Source organism: Ylistrum balloti, unplaced genomic scaffold, assembly GCF_031769215.1.
Source record: "Ylistrum balloti isolate Yb309-2 unplaced genomic scaffold, AGI_CSIRO_Ybal_v1 Utg369932, whole genome shotgun sequence".
In the NCBI taxonomy this organism is placed as follows: Eukaryota; Metazoa; Mollusca; class Bivalvia; order Pectinida; family Pectinidae; genus Ylistrum; species Ylistrum balloti.
Genome location: NW_026782044.1, coordinates 576142 through 600504, shown reverse-complemented (window position 1 = coordinate 600504; position 24363 = coordinate 576142). Strand labels below are relative to the sequence as shown.

Below are 24363 nucleotides of genomic sequence, written 5' to 3'. Positions count from 1 at the left end.
CCTGGGGTTCCTTGTGGCCTTGATATTGGTGTGCGTGGCTCTGACGTAGTGTTCGTCGTTGTTGCTGTTGGCTCTTCACTCTCTGGACCAACGATAATAGGTGGAGGTCCTAAGCAGGTCTCTGCTGTTTCTCCTGTACTTCTTTCCGTTGGGTGTCTGAATGATGAATGACCTGGGCTCAGTGTGTTTCCGACGTACCTGAGCGGGTCCCCAGCACTGGCGTAGGTAAAGGGGAGGGGGGGGGGGGGGGGGGTGTGCAAAATTTTCTGGGGGAGGACCCCCAGATCCCTCGCCAAAGCTTCGCGCCTTCGGCGCTCGTGACGCACGGCTTTGCCGGCGTTGCCAGATTTTGCCCCCCCCCCCCCAAAAAAAAAACTTCAGATCCTGGCTACGCCACTGGTTCCCAGGTTCTGTAACTCGAACCCTTACAGACTCTCCTGGTCGAATGTGAGGAAGTGACTTGGCTCGTTTATCGTACTGTTATTTCTGTCTATTCTGACGTGATCGGAGTTGCTCAGATGCACTGTGGGCGACTTTGGGGGTCAACGAGTCACGATCTGTGTGTATCCTTGACCTCAACTTCCTGCTCATCAATAGCTGTGCTGGCGAATAGGGTTCACTGAGACCCTTAGACTGCGCGTAGGTAGGACTCGACGTCACTAGTTCTATGTCCCATTTCCTCTCTGGATGTTCTAGAACTGAATATCATGTTGTCAGATATGATGACCTCTGGGATGCCATGCCTTTCTAGTATCGACTTCAGGTGGGTGATAACGTTGCTAGCCATTTTGTTCTCGAGCATGCAAATTTCAGGATATTTGGAGAAATAATGTACTACTACAAGATAGTCTCTGTGTCCAAACTGGAATAAGTTCATCCCAAAGCTTCTGCCATGGCCGATCAGGTACTTTGTGATGAATGAGAGGTTCCTTTTGCTGTTTGGTCTTGAATCTGTTGCATGTGGAACACCGCGATACAAAGTCCTCAATGTTCTATGATATGTTGGACTAATAGACACTCGCGCGAGCACTTGACTTGCACTTTTCCATTCCGAGGTGACACTCGTGAATGGTTGCGAGCATTTCACGACGAAGTTGTTTAGGGATGATCAACTTCTCGCCATAGAACCGTAGTCATTCAGCCTCAAATATCTCGTCTCTGATTGTCCAGTATGGGCGTACTGACACGAGGCTCTCGGATTTCACTATTTGCCAACCCCTTTCACAGTAGCGACTAAATCATGTAGCTCGCAGTCCTGTGCTGTGGCCTCAACAAGTTGGTCAAGCTTTGACGGGCTTACTGGTAAGCTTGTTAACAATCCATGGACCATGACTTCCATCTCCTTGTTGAGCTCTGTGGCGTCCCCAGTGGTAGAAAGATAGGCTCTAGACAGCGTATCGGCTATAAACATATACTTTCCAGGTACATGTGTAGTGTTGATCTGATACCGCTGTAACTTTAGTAACATCCTCTGTAGTCTTGGTGAGGCTCTGGACAGAGGTTTCCTGGTGGTTGTCTCTAAGGGCTTGTGATCAGTCTGGACCTCGACTGGTCTTCCATACACATATTGATAGAACTTGTCGCATGAGAACACAAAAGCTAACAGTTCTTTCTCTATTTGCGCATATTTTTTTTGACGCGTATGCGATTGGTTTCCCCTCCTGCATTAAGCACGCTCCAAGATCGTTTTGCGACGTGTCCGCCTTAATCGTTACAGGTTTCGTCAGGTTGAAGAAACTGAGGACAGATTTCGCTGTTAGGACGTCCTTGATGACTTTCAGTGCACGATCATGTGTCACATCCCAGATCCAAGCGATGTCCTTCTTGAGTAGTTCTCTCAAAGGGGAGGTAATTTCCGACGTGTTCGGAATGTAATTAGACAAATAGTTCACCATACGTAACAGTCTTTGTAGAGCTGGCTTATCCTCTGGAGTAGGTATGCATACGATTGCCTCAATCTTGTATGCGTCGGATTTTAGCCCTTCCTGTGTAATGACATTGCCCATGTATTTGACCATATCCACCTAGAACTGGAATTTTGACGGATTGAACTTAATGTTCTGTTCCCTTGCTCTCTCCATCACCTTGGTAATGATATTGTCATGTTCTACAGAGCCCTTAGCTGCGATTATCATATCGTCAGCAATCATCCTCACACCATGGATGTCTCCAAAGGTTTCCTGGTTCTTCTTCTGAAAAAACTTCGCTCGCTGAGGTTATACCAAAGGGCATACGTTTGAATGTCGGTGGTTCTTTCAACCGCAGCGATGACGTCATCTGCTTCGAGTTTACGTAAAGTCTGCAGTCTTGACTGCAAAATGAAAGGTATCTTTCGGGGTGAGTGTATAAAAGGTTGAACACTTGGGTCAAGATCAGTATGGTACTAACCTTTGAACTTACCGATTCCTGTGAATACATCCTGATTATCGGCAATCAGTTTCAACTTGGTAAGTGTCCCACTTTGTTCCTTCTGAACTGTGTGCATGTCCGACTTGTTGTATGTTCTTTCAACCAGTTGTAGCTCCTTGCATGTTTGAAGTCCTAAAAGTCGGTGGCGACTTGACATCTGCTATATAGAACTCAATGTCTGTCCTTCTACATCTCAAAATAGCCTTCCCTGTATGCTTGACAATGTGTTCACCATAGGCCGACAACACTATATTTGTCCATTCAAGCTTAGGATTTCTGTTCAGCTTCTCGAAGCACGCTAACGGCATAACGTTAGCCTCCGCGCCGGTGTCGAGTTTGAATTGAATGTTCTGATTGTTTACCTTTAAACTTGTAAACCAGGCTTTTTTCACCAGTGTCATTTATCTGTCCAATCTGTAGTTCTCCTATAAATAGCTCACTAAAACTATCAATGTCCTCCTCCGCTAAGGCGACATCGTATACATGGTTCCTATGCCCATTCTTGTTACCACCGCGACACATATTCATGAAGTGTTTTTACCACACATATGGCACTGTTTACCAAACGCAGGACATTCATTATTAGGGTGTGACTTGCCACAGTTCCTACATTTCCATTAATTTGCTCGTAGCAGCGTGTTGTTGTTTATGTTGTGTTTTCTGTGGTTGTTTGTGTTGTTTACCACCGAACGATTGTTTACGTTTGCTTACTGCGTGGACAGCTGTAGCGGCAGCACTAGTGCTTGTAGAAGTACAGGGCTCAGATATTTCCTTAATCTGCCCTGCACTCGTCTCTTAGGCTCTACATATCTCAATCACGCGATTTAGAGAGGGGTCTGCTCAATCTCTTAACAGTCGTTCTTTCAAGCGATCATTATCAATGCCAAAGATAACTCTTTCTCTAATCATCATATCTCTCTGGTCACCAAATTCACAGTTCATTGCACGTGATTTTAGTTCAGTAACGAAATGGTCTATCGACTCACCATCTCTCTGTTAAGTTTCCCAGAATATGTAACTCTCAATTACCGTGTTTTTTTCTCGGGTTGCAATACTCCCGGAACTTGTCTAGCACGGGTTTCAACTTCATGTTGTCCCCATCATTCTCAAACGTGAAATTGTTGTATATCTCCAGACCTTCCTCGCCGATGGAGTGAAGCACGATGGCGACCAGAGTAGCCTGGGGTTTTTCTGAACCGCCTGACGCAGTTAAATAGATGTTAAGTCTCCGAGACAGGGTGAAACCCTTATATTCCGAAGGCCTTATATCCCGAAGACCCATTAGTCCGAAGGTCCAATAGTCCGAAGGCCCGATAGTCCGAAAATGGTTACGTATTTTTTTTATTATTCAACTGTAAATGAAATAATAACGAAATTTGGAGAGAAAATTGTTAAGTTATAATAACAGAAATCTTCGTCAAAGGTTTCCGCACAAAAAATCACGAGGAAAAAATGGCCCTATTCTTTTACTATAAAAGTTAAGTGAAAGGCGACTTATATTTGTAAGCGACGAGAATGTTAATAGAAATGGCGCGAAAAAATGTAGAAGAAATCATATATGGTAAACAGTACGGGGAATTCGACTTACATGAGCGGCGAAGATGGCGCGAAAATAAAAAAAATAAGAAAATTCTGCACGGTAAATGTTTCATGGATTCCGACTTATATAAGCAGAAAAAAACAATTCAGTGCAAGTAGTTGGATAGAAATTATGTAATATTATGTAAATATTTTAAGACAAATCGGACTAGCGGGCCTTCGGACTGTTGGGCCTTCGGAATATAAGGCGGTCACCGTTTGCAACTTTTGACGCTGTAACGGAAGATGCTTACGTTACTTCGTCTAAAACATCCACCCTTTACAAAACATTACAGTACAAATAGATAAAAATATACGTCAAAATACGCGATTTATATTTTATCAATCTGTGAAATAAAAAGAAATATGTATTCTGTATGTCATGTGTGGTTCCAAACCATGTTTTCACCTGAGGGTAAAGATATGAAAATACCTCGATACCTCCGTTACGTATGGAATAGAGTCCATCTATTATGAAACACACAAATAATATTTCAGTGTGCATATACATCGATGGAAAACCCTCTGTTTTCAAGATAAAATTTTAGTTCATTGAGCAATCCTGTAGACGTTCGTGACCTTTAAACTAACAGAAGATGCCTACGTTACCGATACATACGGTACCAACAATCGGGAACCCTCGGAAAAAAGACAAAATTGACACGTACGCTTGCTAAGCTGGTATGCAATGTAAAGCATACATATGTTACCATCTGTTAATAGTGATCCATTTTGCTCAATATTGGACTCAAGGTTTGTTTATAATGCCAGACATTGTTTTTCTTCACGTTTGACTGGAATCAAGTTGTTTTTATATGTTTATTTGATTTTAATGCTGTTGATTAATTTGCAATATTTACATTTTGCCTCAAAGAAGAGGTAACGTTACAATTTTAAAACATCAAACATGATATTGTTACTTGATTTCTTTCTCCTTTGGATTTTGAGTTTAAACTTAGAAAAAGGTCTTAAAGTGATGTTTATGCATTCCACATAGAAAAGTTTTTACATGTGTAATGAAAAACAGCTTGTGATTCAAATTAGTATATTTGCCTATAATTTACTTTGTAATGTAATATGAAATCTGAGTTTTCGCAAAAATACCTTTGGAAGGCCAATCACTTGCAACTACCTCTTAAAATTCAAATAGAAAAGTCAAGCTTATCAACTAACAAACATATTAATCTATACATTTGCAACTTATTGGTACCGTTCTTGGATATTGTATAACTTTTTAATGCTGAGAGTGGTGTGGATAATTTTTGGAATTCAAATCCATGAAAAGCTGTTCTTTCATAAAATAATCATACAAAAATTATACAATGAAGTCGAAAAATCATTGTTTCTTCATGGGCATATGGTACTTATAACTGACTTTGGGTAATTACATAAAACACTCATATCTGTTTTGGTCGTACAAAACTGAAAGACGATTTGCACGATCGGACAGAATCAGGCAGAATCGGGCGGTTTATATGTAGAATTTGGACATTGAATTGTTATTAGTGTAATTATTCTAGTGTTAAATGACCTTAGTTAAAATATCATAATTTCATATTGATCAAAAACGGACAAAAAAGATATTATGTGCTTTTCACATAATGTAATGTGCCGCACTGGACCGAAAGACGATTTGCAGAATCGGGCAGAATCGGGTGGTTTATCTGTAGAATTTGGGCATTAAATTGTTTTTAGTGTAATTATTGTAGTGTTAAATGGGCAGAGAAATCATCAATAGTACAAGAATAGTTTAAGTTTCTAAGTTAACATTCATTGAGAAACTTATCGCATGTCTTGATAAGCAAGTTAAATCGAGGTTATATTAAATATGTCTATATAAACCAGTTGGAATGACATAACCCTGACATTTACACTTAGGACCCTTAGATCATATAATATATCAATAGGATATAATTTACAGCATTAAAAAAAAAAAAAAAAAGATGGACCAACTGGAATCTCATACAGTTTAATCAGGTGCACACAAAATAACGTGGTCAACCTGTGTTTACAAGGATTCACAGGAGTATATGAAAACTCTGCATACCGTAACGGACATACCACGGCCATGTTCATATACATCTTGCTCTGGCATGTGAATTTTTCCCTTGTCACCAATAAAAAAAATTAGAGAAAATATTTATGTTATTTAGATTACAAAGAGAGTTTGTAAAGAATGATATACACTGTCTTATTTTAGGGTTCCAAAGCCCAACAGTAGAGGGGAAAAAGAAGTGTTAGCAAGACGAAGTCTGAAATTGGGTAGACAGTAATCATTCTCATTTTGGAGGTTATAGTGGGAATTTTGTGAGACTAAAGGGAACAGTAAAAGTGTAAGACAGTTTGGTATGAAATCAGTATGAATTTTGTAGAAGAGCTACGATTTTCCTTTTCCGTCTATTTGCTATATTTCAAACATACCACATCAGCTCTGTAGAGTTTGTACTCTGACAAACATATAATAATATAAAAGGAACAACAGCAATAAATAAACAAATAATAAACAAATGAGAGGTGTGAATCACCTGTGTCAATTGTATACTAAATGTTATTGACAGGTGTTAGTCACTTGTGTCTGTTGTACACTAGGTATCATTGACAGGTGTCAGTTACTTGTATCTGTTGTACACTAGGTATCATTGACAGGTGTCAGTTACTTGTATCTGTTGTACACTAGATATCATTGACAGGTGTCAGTCACTTGTGTCTGTTGTACACTAGGTATCATTGACAGGTGTCAGTTACTTGTGTCTGTTGTACACTAGGTATCATTGACAGGTGTCAGTCACTTGTGTCTGTTGTACACTAGGTATCATTGACAGGTGTCAGTTACTTGTGTCTGTTGTACACGAGGTATCATTGACACATGTCAGTCACTTGTATCTGTTGTACACTAGGTATCATTGACAGGTGTCAGTTACTTGTGTCTGTTGTACACTAGGTATCATTGACAGGTGTCAGTCACTTGTGTCTGTTGTACACTAGGTATCATTGACAGGTGTCAGTCACTTGTGTCTGTTGTACACTAGGTATCATTGACAGGTGTCAGTTACTTGTGTCTGTTGTACACGAGGTATCAGTGACAGGTGTCAGTCACTTGTGTCTGTTGTACACGAGGTATCAGTGACAGGTGTCAGTCACTTGTGTCTGTTGTACACTAGGTATTATTGACAGGTGTCAGTCACTTGTGTCTGTTGTACACTAGGTATCAGTGACAGGTGTCAGTCATGTATGTATATTGTACTCTAGGTATCATTGACAGGTGTCAGTCACTTGTGTCTGTTGTACACTAGGTATCATTGACAGGTGTCAGTCACTTGTGTCTTTGTACACTAGGTATCAGTGACAGGTGTCAGTCACGTATGTATATTGTACTCTAGGTATAATTGACACATGTCAGTCACTTGTGTTCGTTGTACACTAAGTATCATTGACAGGTGTCAGTAACTTGTGTCTGTTGTACACTAGGTATCATTGACAGGTGTCAGTCACTTGTGTCTGTTGTACACTAGGTATCATTGACAGGTGTCAGTTACTTGTATCTGTTGTACACTAGGTATCATTGACAGGTGTCAGTCACTTGTGTCTGTTGTACACTAGGTATCATTGACAGGTGTCAGTCACTTGTGTCTGTTGTACACTAGGTATCATTGACAGGTGTCAGTTACTTGTGTCTGTTGTACACGAGGTATCATTGACACATGTCAGTCACTTGTATCTGTTGTACACTAGGTATCATTGACAGGTGTCAGTTACTTGTGTCTGTTGTACACTAGGTATCATTGACAGGTGTCAGTCACTTGTGTCTGTTGTACACTAGGTATCATTGACAGGTGTCAGTCAATTGTGTCTGTTGTACACTAGGTATCATTGACAGGTGTCAGATACTTGTGTCTGTTGTACACGAGGTATCAGTGACAGGTGTCAGTCACTTGTGTCTGTTGTACACGAGGTATCAGTGACAGGTGTCAGTCACTTGTGTCTTTGTACACTAGGTATCAGTGACAGGTGTCAGTCACTTGTGTCTGTTGTACACTAGGTATCATTGACATGTGTCAGTCACTTGTGTCTGTTGTACACTAGGTATCATTGACAGGTGTCAGTCACTTGTGTCTGTTGTACACGAGGTATCAGTGACAGGTGTCAGTCACTTGTGTCTTTGTACTCTAGGTATCAGTGACAGGTGTCAGTCACATATGTATATTGTACTCTAGGTATAATTGACACATGTCAGTCACTTGTGTTCGTTGTACACTAAGTATCATTGACAGGTGTCAGTAACTTGTGTCTGTTGTACACTAGGTATCATTGACAGGTGTCAGTCACTTGTGTCTGTTGTACACTAGGTATCATTGACAGGTGTCAGTCACTTGTGTCTGTTGTACACTAGGTATCATTGACAGGTGTCAGTTACCTGTGTCTGTTGTACACGAGGTATCAGTGACAGGTGTCAGTCACTTGTGTCTGTTGTACACTAGGTATAATTGACATATGTCAGTCACTTGTGTTCGTTGTACACTAAGTATCATTGACAGGTGTCAGTAACTTGTGTCTGTTGTACACTAGGTATCATTGACAGGTGTAATTCACTTGTTTCTGTTGTACACAAGGTATCATTGACAGGTGTCAGTCACTTGTTTCTGTGTACACTAGATATCAATGACAGGTGTCAGTCACTTATGTATATTGTACTCTTTGTATCATTGATAGGTGTCAGTTACTATTTTGTATACAAGATATTACTGACAGGCATTAATCAAATTCATGTATGGTACATTCTTAACTGGAGTGACATTATCCTGTAACATGTGTTGCTGTTCATGACTATACAACTGTCTCCGTTCAGACATTGGTTACCTGGCAGAATAGTCATTATTTCACAATATCACATGGCATACAGTGAAATTGATTATATTTTCAAATCCCTAAAAGAAACAAGAGATCCCAGAGGGATCTTGGCACCCACCATTTGAGGATCTGTTTTCAGTTCTTGAAGATTTGTTTATTTTTTGTTGTTTGTTACAGGTGTTGTAAATGTTCATGAATTGGTCTTCATTGAATGTACTCAATGATGGCACATGATATTTTTATTACGCACCTATTAGCAAATATCATTTGAAAAAGATCCCAAAGTATTATTAGATAGCAGTCAGTTACAGGTGGATAATGGACAATATGCTTGTGCTGTATTACTGTCGACATCCAAGATGGCTGCCTGTGGGCCACCTTGATTTCAAATCAGTCCAAAAAAGGTACAATGCACAACTAGGGACCAAGGGAAACCAATATCTATGAAATATCAGAAGGATCCATCCAGTACTTCCTCAGATATAGCAGTAACAAGATTTTACTCTCAAAATCCCAGATGGCTGCCTGTCAGCCATCTTGATTTCGGATCAGTCCAAAAAGGTACAATGCACAACTAGGGACCAAGGGGAAACTGTATATGAAATTTGAGAAAGATCCATCCAGTACTTTCCAAGAAATAGCAGTAACAAACTTTTACTTCCAAAATCCAAGATGGCCACCTGTCGGCCATCTTGAATTCGAATCAGTCAAAAAAAGGTACAATGCACAACTAGGGACCAAGGGGAAACTGCATATGAAATTTGAGAAAGATCCATCCAGTACTTTTCCAGAAATAGCGGTAACAAACTTTTACTTCCAAAATCCAAGATGGCCACCTGTCGGCCATCTTGAATGCGAATCAGTTCAAAAAAGGTACAATGCACAACTAGGGACCAAGGGAAACCTGCATATGAAATTTGAGAAAGATCCATCCAGTACTTTTCCAGAAATAGCGGTAACAAGAATGATTTACGGACGGACGATAGACGCAGGGCGATTTGAATAACCCACCATCTATTAGATGGTGGGCTAAAAACTTCCTCTATGCATGTATATATCTGTAAACTACAATCACTACAATACAGAAAACAAAAGATTGTGATTACTATTTCAAACATTTTATTGTCTTATAACAAAAGCACTGTTACACTACATACGACACAAGACAATTGAAATCTAGCCACCATCGGAATATAATGTAGATACGATACACTACACACGAATTGATCAAGACGCTTAGCTTAAATGGAAAAATGGTATTTTAGAGTTGCTAAAATTGCAACTTTTATTTAAAAAAGATAATGAAAAAGGCAATGGCATTACCTTAATTAGTTTATACCTGGGCCCCACTTAGTTTCCACCTTTCCAGCACAACACTTACTTATCATAATTAGAAAAAGAATTGGCAGTCAATCATTTTCTGTTCCGATTGGGATTGATCATCATGCAAGGAGAGTCTTGAGAATATCAAGGACAGGGTCAGTTATAAGTTTACCATCAGGCTTGTTTTATAACATTACAAATGTATACTGAGTGATGTAGTGTCTTGATCTTGATAAAGATATGGTTGTGAAGTCTTGATCAAAGTCTTTGTGATATTTTGTTTAAGGTCTTTGTAATGTCTTGGTGAAGGTCATGTAATGTATCAATTAGAGTTCGGTAAATTATTGATGAAGGTTAATTGATGTGTTGATCAAGGTTGAATAATGTCATGACCAAGACTGAGTTATGCATTGATCAAAGTCAAGTGATGCCTTGATCAAGGTCAAATGATTTCTTGATTACAGGCAGTTGATGCCTTGATCAAGGTAAATTGAAGTCTTAATAAGGGTTAAACAACTTAAAGTCAGGTAATATCATAGTCGGGAAATTTAGACAGAAATTCAATACTTGAAGAAAAATGGTGATGTTCATGTATCTTTTCGATACATACTATAGTGTTCTACTTAAATATGCCTTAGTTCACATCAATTCTAAAATAAATGTTTAATTTTCTTTGAAATGAAAAAGATTTCAATATTCTCAAAATATTTCTTCAAAATTTACAGTTCTGTCTATTTTGTCCTTAAATACTTTGTACACACATTGTTCCACAATTTACTCTAAATTTAAGTTTAAAGATTAAAGTTTAAAAATGATTAGCCCTAAATATACTTCTTTGATTACCTCATGAAGATAGTTTTAAAGGAAAAAACTTAATGGTATTCATAAAATGATGGCTGTGTTCTGTCAATTTCAGTTTTAGAATTTTTACAAGTGTTAAGTAAGTTAACTTGGAAAGATGTACAGAACAATAATCTGTTGCAATTTCATGACTAAACTAACTCATTGTAGCAGCTGTAATTGTAACTTATCCAAAACTACCCACACATACAGTTTAAATTCTCTTGGTAAACATTGTTTTGCTCCTAAGTATGTTGCAGTAACTGCCTCTTAATGCTATCATTATATAAAGAAATTTCTTACCCTATGTTATAACCAGAACAAGGACATTAGACTTCATCAATCAATCAAATATGATTTGGGGTGGTCGGGTGGCACAGTGGTAACAAACTCGCCTTTCACCTAGCCGACCGGGATTCGATTCCCGCAACGGACGTGAAAAAGTAAGGGATCACCTGCCCAACCATGTGGGTTTTCCCCGGGTACTCTGGTTTCCTCCCACAATAAGACCCCGATTGAGAGTGATTAGTATAAGTTGACATAACTTGTTTCGCAATTGTTGTAAAATAAATAAAGTTTTTATTTACATTGATATCAAATATGATAATAAAGAAATATAATTTGTTATTTACTTTTTGATTTTGAACAATCAATTGCTGATTGATACTTTTTATCTTTATGATTTGTGACTTTTATGAACCTTTGACACTAATCAAGTTTTACTTTTATACAATTATGCTAGGGACCTTTATTTTAACAAAATAACAATGTCTTCTTGTCATGAGTAGAGACACACATAAAACATACGTCTCCGCAGTGACTATGCAACATTTATTCCTCGCAACATCTTCCCAGTGCTGAACTTTAGATGTTAAATGAAAATATGTTAAAGAAGGTTGTGCTGTAAAGGCTAAGTGGACCAGGCTTAACTATCATTAGATATATCTTATATGTATTCCATGGAAAAGCACCAGTATAGTAGATATTTAGTCACCCTGGCTGCCATCCAGCAGCTTTTTGAGTGAATTGGACATTGATTAAGATACATCAATCAAAAACACAGAATATGATCCAAGACTAGATAATAGCCTTTTTACTTGCATCAACTTTAGACACCCTTAATTTGCTATAAAATTGAACATCATTGATTAGTATTTAGCCTCATTGATTGAGAATAGAACAAGAAGGTGATAGATGTAGATATATATACTATATAGATGTAGTTTCTTATATAGAGCGCACATATATTACAGACAAGAGTATTAAGAGTTTACCAAGTAGACAGCTCTGGGAGAATGATTTTCATTTTGAAACGGGCAATGATCATTAATGGGGGATAACTCTAATGTGAAAAACTTGTGGGGGAAAAAAATGGAAACAAGTAGTGGGAGATGTAAAAGAAATTTCACATATGACCATACAAATTTATCATGAAATGAGCTATATCAATCATAAAAGATACAATATGACAGCTTGTCTAACTCAGGGGAGATAAGTCTGTTTAGCACTGAAACCAAAAATTGTCTCATCACACAACATTGAAATTTGTTTACTTAAAACAAACAGGCTTAAGTTGACACTTATAATAATAATAATAATAATAATAATAACTGTATATATCTTGCACACTCTTCATTACCCTGTTATCGTACACGTGCATTACACATGCATTACATGTGTTTCACACCTTGTAACATGTACACAACCACCTCTTTCGCCCATTCCATCTTGACAGATAAGTTTTCTGATTCAATCAATGCAAAAATCGCATACAAACTCCTTTTAAGGAAACGATGATTTTTTTTTTTTTTACCATTATAATCTTTTGTTAATTTTTTTTTGGTGATGAAGTGAGTTTTAATGTCACTCAGACGTCATGATGTTATATACATACAGAATGGTAGGCATGACAACACTCGTACTGTTTACAAGCCATAAAAAACAAAACAGGGAGTTTTCTTTAAGTACTGTTTCAAACAATATTGCCAATAACATGATAGTCAAAATATTATCATTAAACTTGACAAAAAGGCTAATGAATAAAGAAAAAAAAAACAAATTGAGAAATTTAGAAAGGAAGAAAGAAATGAAATTTATCATATATATAAATATTAGGAACCGTATCACTTGGTGACTGAAACTACAATGTTTGAAATCTAAGTTAACACAAAATGTCTCTCAGATTTTAAGTTTTGGTGATATTACGAAATAACATATATGTTGTGGCTTTGTTTGAAGGACAAACATGAATTCATGATTTTTCATTTTCTTGTGTAACAATTCTCTAGTAAGAATTGCTCTTCATAATAAGAAACTCATACTGTCAAATTCTACAGGATGCTATAAATATCCTTCAAGATCAAAATTCTTTACTTTAAGCCATGAGAACAATTGTAAAAATTGTTATGAAAGAGTTTTTTTGAGGAGTTGTATACTTAATAATTTTCTCATGATATTTTAAAGCACAGTAAGTTAAACTTGATCATCTACTCTGTCCTGGTTACTATATTTAAAAGACAATTAATCTGTCTATTAATTAGTCCATCTATGTCTAGTCTAGTTTCATAAAAAAATGCAAAGAAATGCAATTTTATTGTCTTGTAATAAGCCCTATCTTCACTTTGAATAAAAGTATGTGTTGGCTGCCTCGACTGAACATTTCAGTACATCTACTAACACACCAAAAAACATAGTTCATCTGTTTAGTATACAAACACAGTGCCAGACAATAACAAATTATATTTGGTAGGCCTGTTCCTATTAATTTCTGTAAATGTCTAGAATATCATACTGTTCAGTACTCAGATTTAAATGTCTAGAATATCATACTGTTCAGTACTCCAGTGTCGGTGTTCGAGACATCATACAGTTCAGTACTCAGATTTACATGTCTAGAATATCATACTGTTCAGTACTCAGATTTAAATGTCCAGAATATCATACTGTTCAGTACTCCAGTGTTGGTGTCTGAGACATACTGTTCAGTACTCAGATTTAAATGTCTAGAATATCATACTTTTTAGTACTCGAGTGTTGGTGTTCGAGACATCTTACTGTTCAGTACTCAGATTTAAATGTCTAGAATATCATACTGTTCAGTACTCCAGTGTCGGTGTTCGAGACATCTTACAGTTCAGTACTCAGATTTAAATGTCTAGAATATCATACTGTTCAGTACTCCAGCATCGGTGTTCGAGACATCATACAGTTCAGTACTCAGATTTACATGTCTAGAATATCATACTGTTCAGTACTCAGATTTAAATGTCCAGAATATCATACTGTTCAGTACTCCAGTGTTGGTGTCCGAGACATCATACTGTTCAGTACTCCAGTGTTGGTGTCCGAGACATCATACTGTTCAGTACTCTGATGCTAGTTTCTGGAATATCATACTGTTCAGTACTCCAGTGTCGGTGTCCAAGACATCATACTGTTCAGTACTCTGATGCTAGTTTCTGGAATATCATACTGTTCAGTACTCCAGTGTTGGTGTCCGAGACATCATACTGTTCAGTACTCCAGTGTCGGTGTCTAAGACATCATACTGTTCAGTACTCTGATGCTAGTTTCTGGAATATCATACTGTTCAGTACTCCAGTGTTAATGTGGTCATTCTTTGGAATACATGTGTTGCACTACTGCATCTTTGGTGATTCTTACTAAAGGATGGTGAAGTCAGTCATCAGTGATACATCATTGTTGTCAATTGAACACTGATATCAATATCAAATTGAAAATAAACCAGCTAATGACAAGAAACATCAGTAATAAACACACAGACGTAAAACATAACAGCTATTTATGTTGCACAGAGTAATGATGTTAAAAAATGTAATCTTGCATGCACCTTGTGAAAATAATCATAGAGTACAACTTGTGACCAAACTCACAAGAGCAGAGAACCTTTCAAAATTTTATGTCAGTACTGTTACAAGACAGTTATATCCACTCACAAACTTCCAGCTACCCAACAATGAAGCACAAAAAAAAAAGTTACAGAACAGTACATATTACAATTGTATGTAAGTCAAGGAGAGTACAACTTTCACTATTGCATGCTCATTCAAAGCAATTCAAGATGGTATATAATCTTTTTTTTTTCAAACATCAACAATTAATATAATATATTAATCACATCCATGGGTCAAACAGATATTCGATGCATGATGTTTAAAGATTTCCTGACTTAAGTGCCTCAATGGCGATGCTGTCCACAGAAACAACTAATGCGTTTGAATCCTTCTAGTATTTAAGGCAAGCTTTCGCAAGGTGTGCCATTATCTTCATCAATCTCTGATTCCTATTAGGGAAAAACAGTTTCTTTAAAAACGTGTTTCATACTGGTAAACCAATCAAATGTGAGCATATTTGGAAAATAAATAGAAAGCAATTGATCATAATTATACCACACTTTTAATTATTTAAAATGTTCAAAATTAAAATTTATAATATTTACTTCATTTATATTACATTCATTATTAAATACTAATTAAAAATATAGACAAAAAATTTTGATAAAAAAATTGTTTTCATGTTGCCTTTTGCTAGTAGTAGACCGTAAAAACTTAACATGTGCTTAAAAACAATTTAAAAATTCATAATTATTAAAACAAAATTTGTCTGTCTTAGCTGAAATACAAAAAATCTATCACTGAAAACTGTTTGCCTTCTGCTGAGAGAATTTCTATAATGCCATGAAACACCATTATATCATCTATTCACTGGACAGTTTGCACACTTTTTATAAGACAAATAACACAAATGAATGAACTTGGGTTAAAAAAAGAATGTGGTCACTTTCAAGTCGCCATTGAGTACATCTAGCCGGAGTTCTTTAGATTAACAAAAGTACAGTTTATATATAATATATAGTTATCTGTATATATACAAATAGTGGTACGTTAGTTATACATTGATAAACACACAGATTCATATGCTGTATGCCCCCTCTAACAGGTGTGTGAGCAAGTCTTTAATTATCTTTATATTACATATAACTGATAAAGACATATATATATATATATATATAATTATAATGTTATTACAGTGTATTATCATTAATTACTGTCAATCACTTATATTTTGCAAAATATATATTTCATTCTTAGTTCACAAGGGAAGACATGTAAATTTTAAATAATTTTGGGAATATTTATCCAAAAACAGATAAGGAACATATCATATTTCCACTCGAGAATATGAAATCCTTGTGAATGAGTTAAAATGGTGAAAACAATAATTCACAAAAAATAAGTGGTTAACAGTATTGATTTGTACAATCACACACTCTCACTGACGGACAGAATTAATTATACTGTAAGTCACCAATCAAAATCAACCATCAACCAGCAATCCTAAGCACGGAATTCACAGAGAAAAATGTTCTGCAAGAAAAAAACTATCGTTTAAGGAAACTGTTGAAATGAGACAGTAAACCGTAGGAAATTTATGTGAAAAATAAAAAAATATTTCGAGATAATCCTCAAGAATATTTATCAATGCAATCTTTTAAAATTGATGTCTTAAGGATTTTTTTCAGTGAGAAATTTATTTTTTAGTATAATTTTTTTCCAGTGCAAATTTGAATGTTTGTTGTGATTTTTAAAACTTTTATATTTTTTCATTGAGAGTGTTCAGGAACTTCCAATCAAAACATTGAAACTTTGTGTTCACAATGAAAAATATCACAATTTTCAGTTCCTTTGCTTTCAGGTAGTACAAAAGAAACTCAGTAGTTTGTTTGAATGTGTGGTTAATGGTTGACAAGAGGGACCTCTAGTCTAAACTAGTAGAGCCATGCCTTGTTGCCTGGGACCTCTGTAAAAGATAGTGTGTTAAAAAATTCCATAATTTTTTTTGAGAATTATTGCAAAAACACCACCTTACAGTAATACAATAATTAACATAACATGTAGTTTTTTTCTCTGTATTGTCTATCTAATCCTAATCGTTCAAGTTATATCCTCTTACAACACATCACCAAAATAACACTGATTTCACAAATTTCACTTTACAATGATAAAGCAAATATCTGTTTTTTTTTTTTTAAACCTTTCACATTTTAGAATTCATTTCTATCGAGTGGCACCCATTTACTGTGGTCATGTTTGTACTTTGGCCAGGCAACAAGGGGATGTAACTCTAAAAATACCTACAGCATGATATGTTTTCTCACCACTAATTTTTAGCACCTTTGGTACAAAGATATTTATGCAAGATTTCTGAAACCAAAAACTTGCTATTTGTCTGCCAATATATATATCATGGTCATCACATTCTAAATATGGAAATCTCAATATACAGATGAATCATATTCATAATTAACATCAAAGTGTACAGTGTTTACTATATATCCTCAACTGGCTAGTCTTATAACCAATTTAGTCATGAGTAAGGAAAACAGAAGAAAGACACCATCCAGTATCCTTGTTTCATATAAAAATAGTCACCATATTTATCCCTCAATAAGTGTAATCCTGTAATAAGCCTCTTTATATCTGAATAATTACCAACAAAAGCTTTTCTACAGTCTTTTCTTAAGTTAAAACTCTGACCAAGTCAGAAGTAATGATTGGGACACCTCAGACTTAATGAGGGATGGCAGATTGCTTGGCGCTTTCTCTAGCTTTGTGTTCAATCCGTCTTTATAAATTGCAGACATCTTTCAATGTTCCTGAATGGTAAATTAATGAATAAGTCCATTGTAGTATTATTTACTAATAAATCTCATTGATATTTTATGTAAACTTTTGTTGAAATTGAATACAGCAGTAAACAAAATCATCAAATATTTTTACAAGTTAAAATTTTTTTTAATGGTCAAAGTAAACAATCTTTTAATTTTAGAAACTGGTATCGTGCGTTTTATTCTATTTTCTAAAATCTTAATCATTATAAAAAAACCAAAACCAAGCTATTGTCATGAATCTTTTTAGTTACCATGCCAATGAAACACAGGACACTGGATGGAGATCAGAGATACAAAAAATGATTTTTATAACATTATTAATGATAAGAAATAAAATGTTTATAATGAACAATGGCATGGTATATCAAGATAAGTCATAACAAAACATCATTTAAGATTAAAAACGGACAAGTATGTTGGTACATAGTGATAACATCAAATTCTTCTGAGCAAGGGAGTCAATGTAACGGACACGGTGATTCAGGAGTTACACTACGGACAATACAGGTTAAACCATTACCATTGGTTGGTGAATTGTGCTGGTTTAAGTTAATAAACTGTGCATTCAGACCTAATTAATTTCATATTATAATATCTAATCTATCAACCTGACCCCAAATCTTACTCTAACATTACACATTCATCAAAAAAATTGATTTTACACTATGATAATAAAATGCTCTTTTTTTAAATTCTGAAATCAAATTTAAATAAGTGATGAATCTACTTAAAAGATATTCTACTCCTTATGATGAGAATAATATAAAAAATTAACATCAACAAACTGTTTAGTATCTCTCAATAATTTGTGCGAAATTGAACTCTTTGAGCTTTAGAGAAAATCAAAACTATTAAATGAAACACAATCATTTTTTTGCTATGTATTTCTTAATCAAAGAAAAAGTATTGATACCACAAAATATGAAATACCTCTGGTGCTTCAATTAACCGTTTGTGATGAAGAATTCCATAAATTATCTGAATTTGATAAAGTTTTAAATGTTTGTCGCTGTCAGTTTTAAGTTAAAAAAGCCACAGCAGGAAACAGATATTGCTTGGTAGATTTAGATTTCATTCAGATTTTAGATGTTTAGATTTCAAGCTAATTCCTTTAGATATAAAATAATTTAACATTATCTCAGAACGTAAATAAACTGAAACAGATTTAATGATGGTTTGAGCATTATTCTTCATTTCAGTATTGCATATATTTTGTGTTTGTGGAGTTATTTCCCTTTAATCAGCAATCTAGTAGCCTTTTTAGGGAATGTTGGTCAACAACAAAACAAAACATGAAAAAAAAACCTCAGTGATGCCATTCATAAACAGTCACTATAAGGCATTATAAATGATTGTTTGTTTTAATATTAATTCTTTGATTCATTTCATCAATATCTTTCTGAGAAGGGAAAAAAGAACATATTCATAAACAACATACTCCACATTTTTTTAAAAATGTACGGATGATAAAGTAATGAATCAACTATCTGATCAAAATTTATATCAATTTATACAAAAACAATTCATTATTGAGCATATTTCATAACAAATACATGTATCAATGTGTACTACATACTACAATACACACTAGAACGGTACATTATATGTGACATTCAGTCTCATTGTGTGTACTTAGGTATAGAATAGAGTCTTTGCCCTACAGTTATAAAAAAAAAAAAAAAAACACCACACAACCCAATAACATTTCCTCTGAGGACAGGGAAAGGAAAAAAAAATCTGTAAAAATTTCCTCCACACTACGAGAATCGACCAAGACTAGGATCCATATACATCAGGTCAGCCATTGCAAAAATCCTTCTCATCTATAAAACAGCGGAGTGGACAGAGATGGACATATGATCAAAACAACACAAGGAAAAACACCAAATGACCCATTACATGGTTCAAAGGTTCAAATTATACAAGTTTTTAAAGATTTTTTTTTTTTTTACACTTTTCTTGTTTGTGTTTTGAATTTCACATCACATTTAAAGTTAACAAATTCAATGATATCATTTCATTGAACTTTGACCTAAGACGACCTTTATGATTATGTAACAAATCAATGATAATATCATTCAATTGAACTTTGACCTTTAAATGACAACCTCTATAATTATATAACAAATCAATGATAATATCATTAAATTGAACTTTGACCTATAAATGAACTCTAGATTAAGTAACAAATCAATGATAATATCATTTTACGGAACAGAACCAAAATACATTAGAGTAACCACAAATGATAATATCATTAAATTGAACTTTGACCTTTAAATGAAGACCTCAATAATTATGTAACAAATCAATGATAATATCATTTAATTGAACTTTGACCTATACTATCCACTGTTCTCAAGTGAGTCTGGCTCCACCCCCTGAACATGTGGGGCTGAATGATGGCATCTGTTGAGATGCGTAGTTTTTTATATGCTGCAGACTTAGCAGGCTATTTGCCAGCATGCTGTCATGGCGGGTCATCGTTGCATTGAGATTTCGCTCTTGGGCATCCGCTTTGCGGAAACCGCCCAGAGGATCATATGGAAAGTAGCTACGGGAGGCCATAGAAGAAATATGTGGTAGGGAGGGGCTCAGAGAGTTGCTAGGCAACCCTGAACCATAATGGTAGTTAGAGTTAGTTGTACTCATGGGCACGTTACCACCAAACTGTGGAATAGGCATGAATGCTGACGATCCTTTCCCACATGGGGTTACACCACCATCTTGAGATCGGTCCGGTAGCCTGTTCACGCTGAAATCCTGCCCATTGGAATGATCATTTGGTTCTTGCTTGATTGGTCGCGGTGGAACTAGCTTGTTCATATTCATATTGTCCTGCGAGTGTTTTGCCATGTGACGCGTCAGGTATGTCTCCTGGGTGTATGACTTACCACATATCCTACAAATGTGAGTCTTCAAATGTTTAGTCTCTGAATGCTTGGGTATGTGATCACGTAGACCTTGTTCATCGGCGTAGCACTTGTAACAAGAGTTACACCGGAAAGGCTTGTCAGTCATATGTGAACGCGAGTGCGACTGAAGATTTGAGAGTTGCGAGAAGGCCTTGCCACACCCAGGGTGCATGCACTTGTACGGTTTTTCCCCAGTGTGTGTACGTATGTGCTGCTGAAGATGGGATAACTGTGTGAACTTGCGTTCGCATATTTCACACTTATACGGACGAATTCCCGCATGGATTCTGTTATGTTGCGACAGATAGGAGGAATTGGCAAAGCATTTCTGGCAAACAGGACAGTGATAGGGCTTCGGGTCCTGTTTGTGGATTTGCTGGGAGTGAATTAACATGTCCGACTTGGTTGTAAACACCTGCAATGAAAAACAGGAAATTATGAAATGAAAAATAAAACAATGTCAAAGTTATACACCTTTCAGCATATCAATTTGTTTAATCATGTTAAATGAGAATAAAATAAACCGTAAAGGGTTTTGTAATTTTTTCTTCCTCAAATTTAATGAGAAAAACTGTCAAACTCTTCTAGTATTTAGTAATGTGTGTATTTTGACAAAATAGTAAAAGATATCTTTTTAGTTTTTATATTTATATAAGAAGTGGCTGTTTGTGACAGTATAACTGCTTTCTATAAAACTGATGCCACACCTATATAATGACAATATTGGAATGTTAATTATTCATTATGTCTTTGATACTGATATTTTCTTGGTGCTGATGTCATTTCTTCACATGACATTTTGATAGAGCTTTGGAAAAGCATTTGAAAACATGCTTCTCCAATTATAAATCTAATATTCGGAGTAATTGGGGTAATGTAGCTTGCCCATGTATACAACCACTACAGCACAAAGCTGAACCGAACACCCCACAAATCTTCACCAGAGTTTGTGAACACACCTCACATGTCTTCACCAGAGGTTGTGAACACACCACACACATCTCTACCAAAAGATTGTGAACACACCACACACATCTCTACCAGAGGTTTTGAACACACCTCAATTATCTTCACCAGAGTTTGTGAACACACCTCACACATCTTCACCAGAGTTTGTGAACACACCTCAATTATCTTCACCAGAGTTTGTGAACACACCTCACACATCTTCACCAGAGGTTGTGAACACACCTCATATGTCTTCACCAGAGTTTGTGAACACACCTCACACATCTTTACCAGAGGTTTTGAACACACCTCAAACATCTTCACCAGAGGTTGTGAACACACCTCACATGTCTTCACCAGAGGCTGTGGAGGCCAACTCTTTGGAGCTATTGCCCCTTCACATTCAAGCATTTAAAAAAACCACATAAACAATCATTTGACATGATAAATACATATTTACCAATATATCAGCAATACACACAGAACTCTCCAATTTCGACTTAGATAATGCATTTAACATTACTGAGACAGTTATCTCCTTTATTTAAGACATAAAAATTGTGTATTTACACAAAATAACAAAATTAGAATGCTTCTGATATGTTATACTTTAAGTATCCAGCATTAAATCCATCCCTGGTCATATATAAGCTATAGCAAGCCCATACCTAATACTGTTCAGTAGAACACAAAACAATTAAAATGATTTTTCAATGTTCTATGATAACCTCACCTACATCTTATACTGTTCTGAAGGATACAAAACAAAAGCTTTTTCAATTTCCTCCATTAAGCCAACCCCCAGATGTTGAGTCATAGGATTTAATTTTGGCCTTCCTTGGTTTATTGAAGGATAAATATGGTATCATTTTACAGGGGTTACCTCCCCTAGCCCATACCTAATCTCTTTCTAAAGGGATTTTTCATTATTTAATAATTATTTTTTTGTAAGGTATTAGCTACATCATTAAGGAAAACTCATTAGAATTCCCAAAAATAATTATCCCTAGATTTAATTCAACTGCATAATTCGACATAGTCTTTGTCTATAATATATTTAAAATTGAAAGACATTTAAGTTAGTGAACCAACAAATTAACTACTTCAACTGCACACATGTGATACAGTTCATGATTTTAACAGGTGTATCCAAACGCTTGCATTAACATGATATAGAGAAATCTAATGTAGGTCTTTCAAAAAGTTATTCAAATTTTCATATTTTTGAATTTAAAAACAAGAGCTACAGTAATTTATGATCTAATGTACCTTACCAATATATATATGTTACACTTGATCCAAGTATTTCTATCAAAAACGCTCTGCTGTGGAAATTGAGCTAATTGTAGAATTTTATCAGTGTAGGACTCTCAGCAGGATTATGTAATCAAGACCAAGAGATACTCCTAGGTTCTTATCATTGCCTTGGTTTTTACCACCCAAGTTTAGCCTTGGGCGGTTATCTCGTCAAGTGAGGAGAAATATACAGCTCCCTTGAATCAACAGTGATGAACTACATTGCTCGTATGTTCTTCTTGCTAGATCAAAAATCTTACCACTATCTTAAAAAAAAAACAACATTATCACAATCTGAGTCATAGATTACATTTTGACTTATTACAGGTTGATGTTCTTTAGCTGTATCTGCAGCTGAAAAAAGGGTGTGGGTTTTTGTGTGTAGGGACTTCTATACTTAACATAAAATACAGTTTGGTTGGTAACCATCTGATTGTATAACATTGTGGACCATAGCTCAGCATGTTGTCAAAAACTGTCTGGGTTCTCTAGCAAAAAACATATGGCTGTGATTACTTATGATAAAAACCTTAGCACTAGGAATTACCCATAAACATGGGGCTTTACACAGAGGGGGTACTTCTAGTCCTTCTGCCAACAGTTACATAATTCTGTCGCCTGTCAATCAAAATTTTGAGGGTCAGGCAAGGTCAAGTAGTTTCACAGTCGCCTGTCTCGTAACTCCCATTACGAATATCAATGACTGTAATGACGGATGGTGTAGTTCATTATTTTCTTCCTGTGTTAAATGAAAAAACAAATGTTTTTCCCTTGAAAAATTTATTTAAGGGCAATACATAGAAAAAAAAAAAAAAAACTTGGCATTTTGACTTGCGTTGATTACTTGGCGATAAATAACGGCTATTTGTTCTGGGTAAGTGAAAATATGTAATTGATGTTGATTTGAGCGAAATTCCAGTCATAAGCCTTGTTGTCATTATGTTGAACCTTTATCATAAAGTCTATGAAACAGTCTGTTTAGTCAGACAAATACAATTTGAGACAATTACCGATGGAAATCATAATGTTTTGATGTAAATTAGGAAATTAAATACAGCACTGATATATTAAACTGAATTTGAACAAGTTGTTTGATTTGTTGATTTTAATGTATACAAGAATGATTTTGTTTATTTTTCTTGAGAAAAACCAAAATAGTTTTTCTTTTCTGTTAGATACTATTGAAAGAAAAAAAATTAATGTATTACTTTTATTTCAATACATTAAACATACAAATTATATGCAACACCTTCAAAATGAAAGTGTCATTTTTAAATATTCATAATGAGATAAAATCATAAAACATTTGCACTGTTTTATCTTGATACCATATTTGGAATTAAAATCGTTTGAACTAATATAAGAAATTTACAATTCCCTAGAATATTTCATGACAGCTTAATTGTGCTATACAAAACAAGAAAGTATTTTGTTGAATCAATTTTTCACTCTTTCCCGTATCCTAGTACAGAGGGTGTATTTATTGACACTTAAGTTATCATTACCCAAAGGCCT

At 35.5% G+C, this 24363-nt stretch overlaps 1 protein-coding gene across 1 annotated transcript in view; it reads right to left on the bottom strand.

Annotated features, from left to right (window-relative positions):
- Positions 1-20047: 20047 nt before the first annotated feature.
- LOC132547073 (zinc finger protein 77-like) overlaps positions 20048-24363 on the bottom strand; it is a 239315-nt gene continuing 234999 nt past the window's right edge. The window contains exon 6 of the mRNA XM_060210830.1: positions 20048-21019. Within this exon, the coding sequence (XP_060066813.1) occupies positions 20048-21019 (972 nt within the window). The remainder of the gene's footprint in view (positions 21020-24363) is intronic.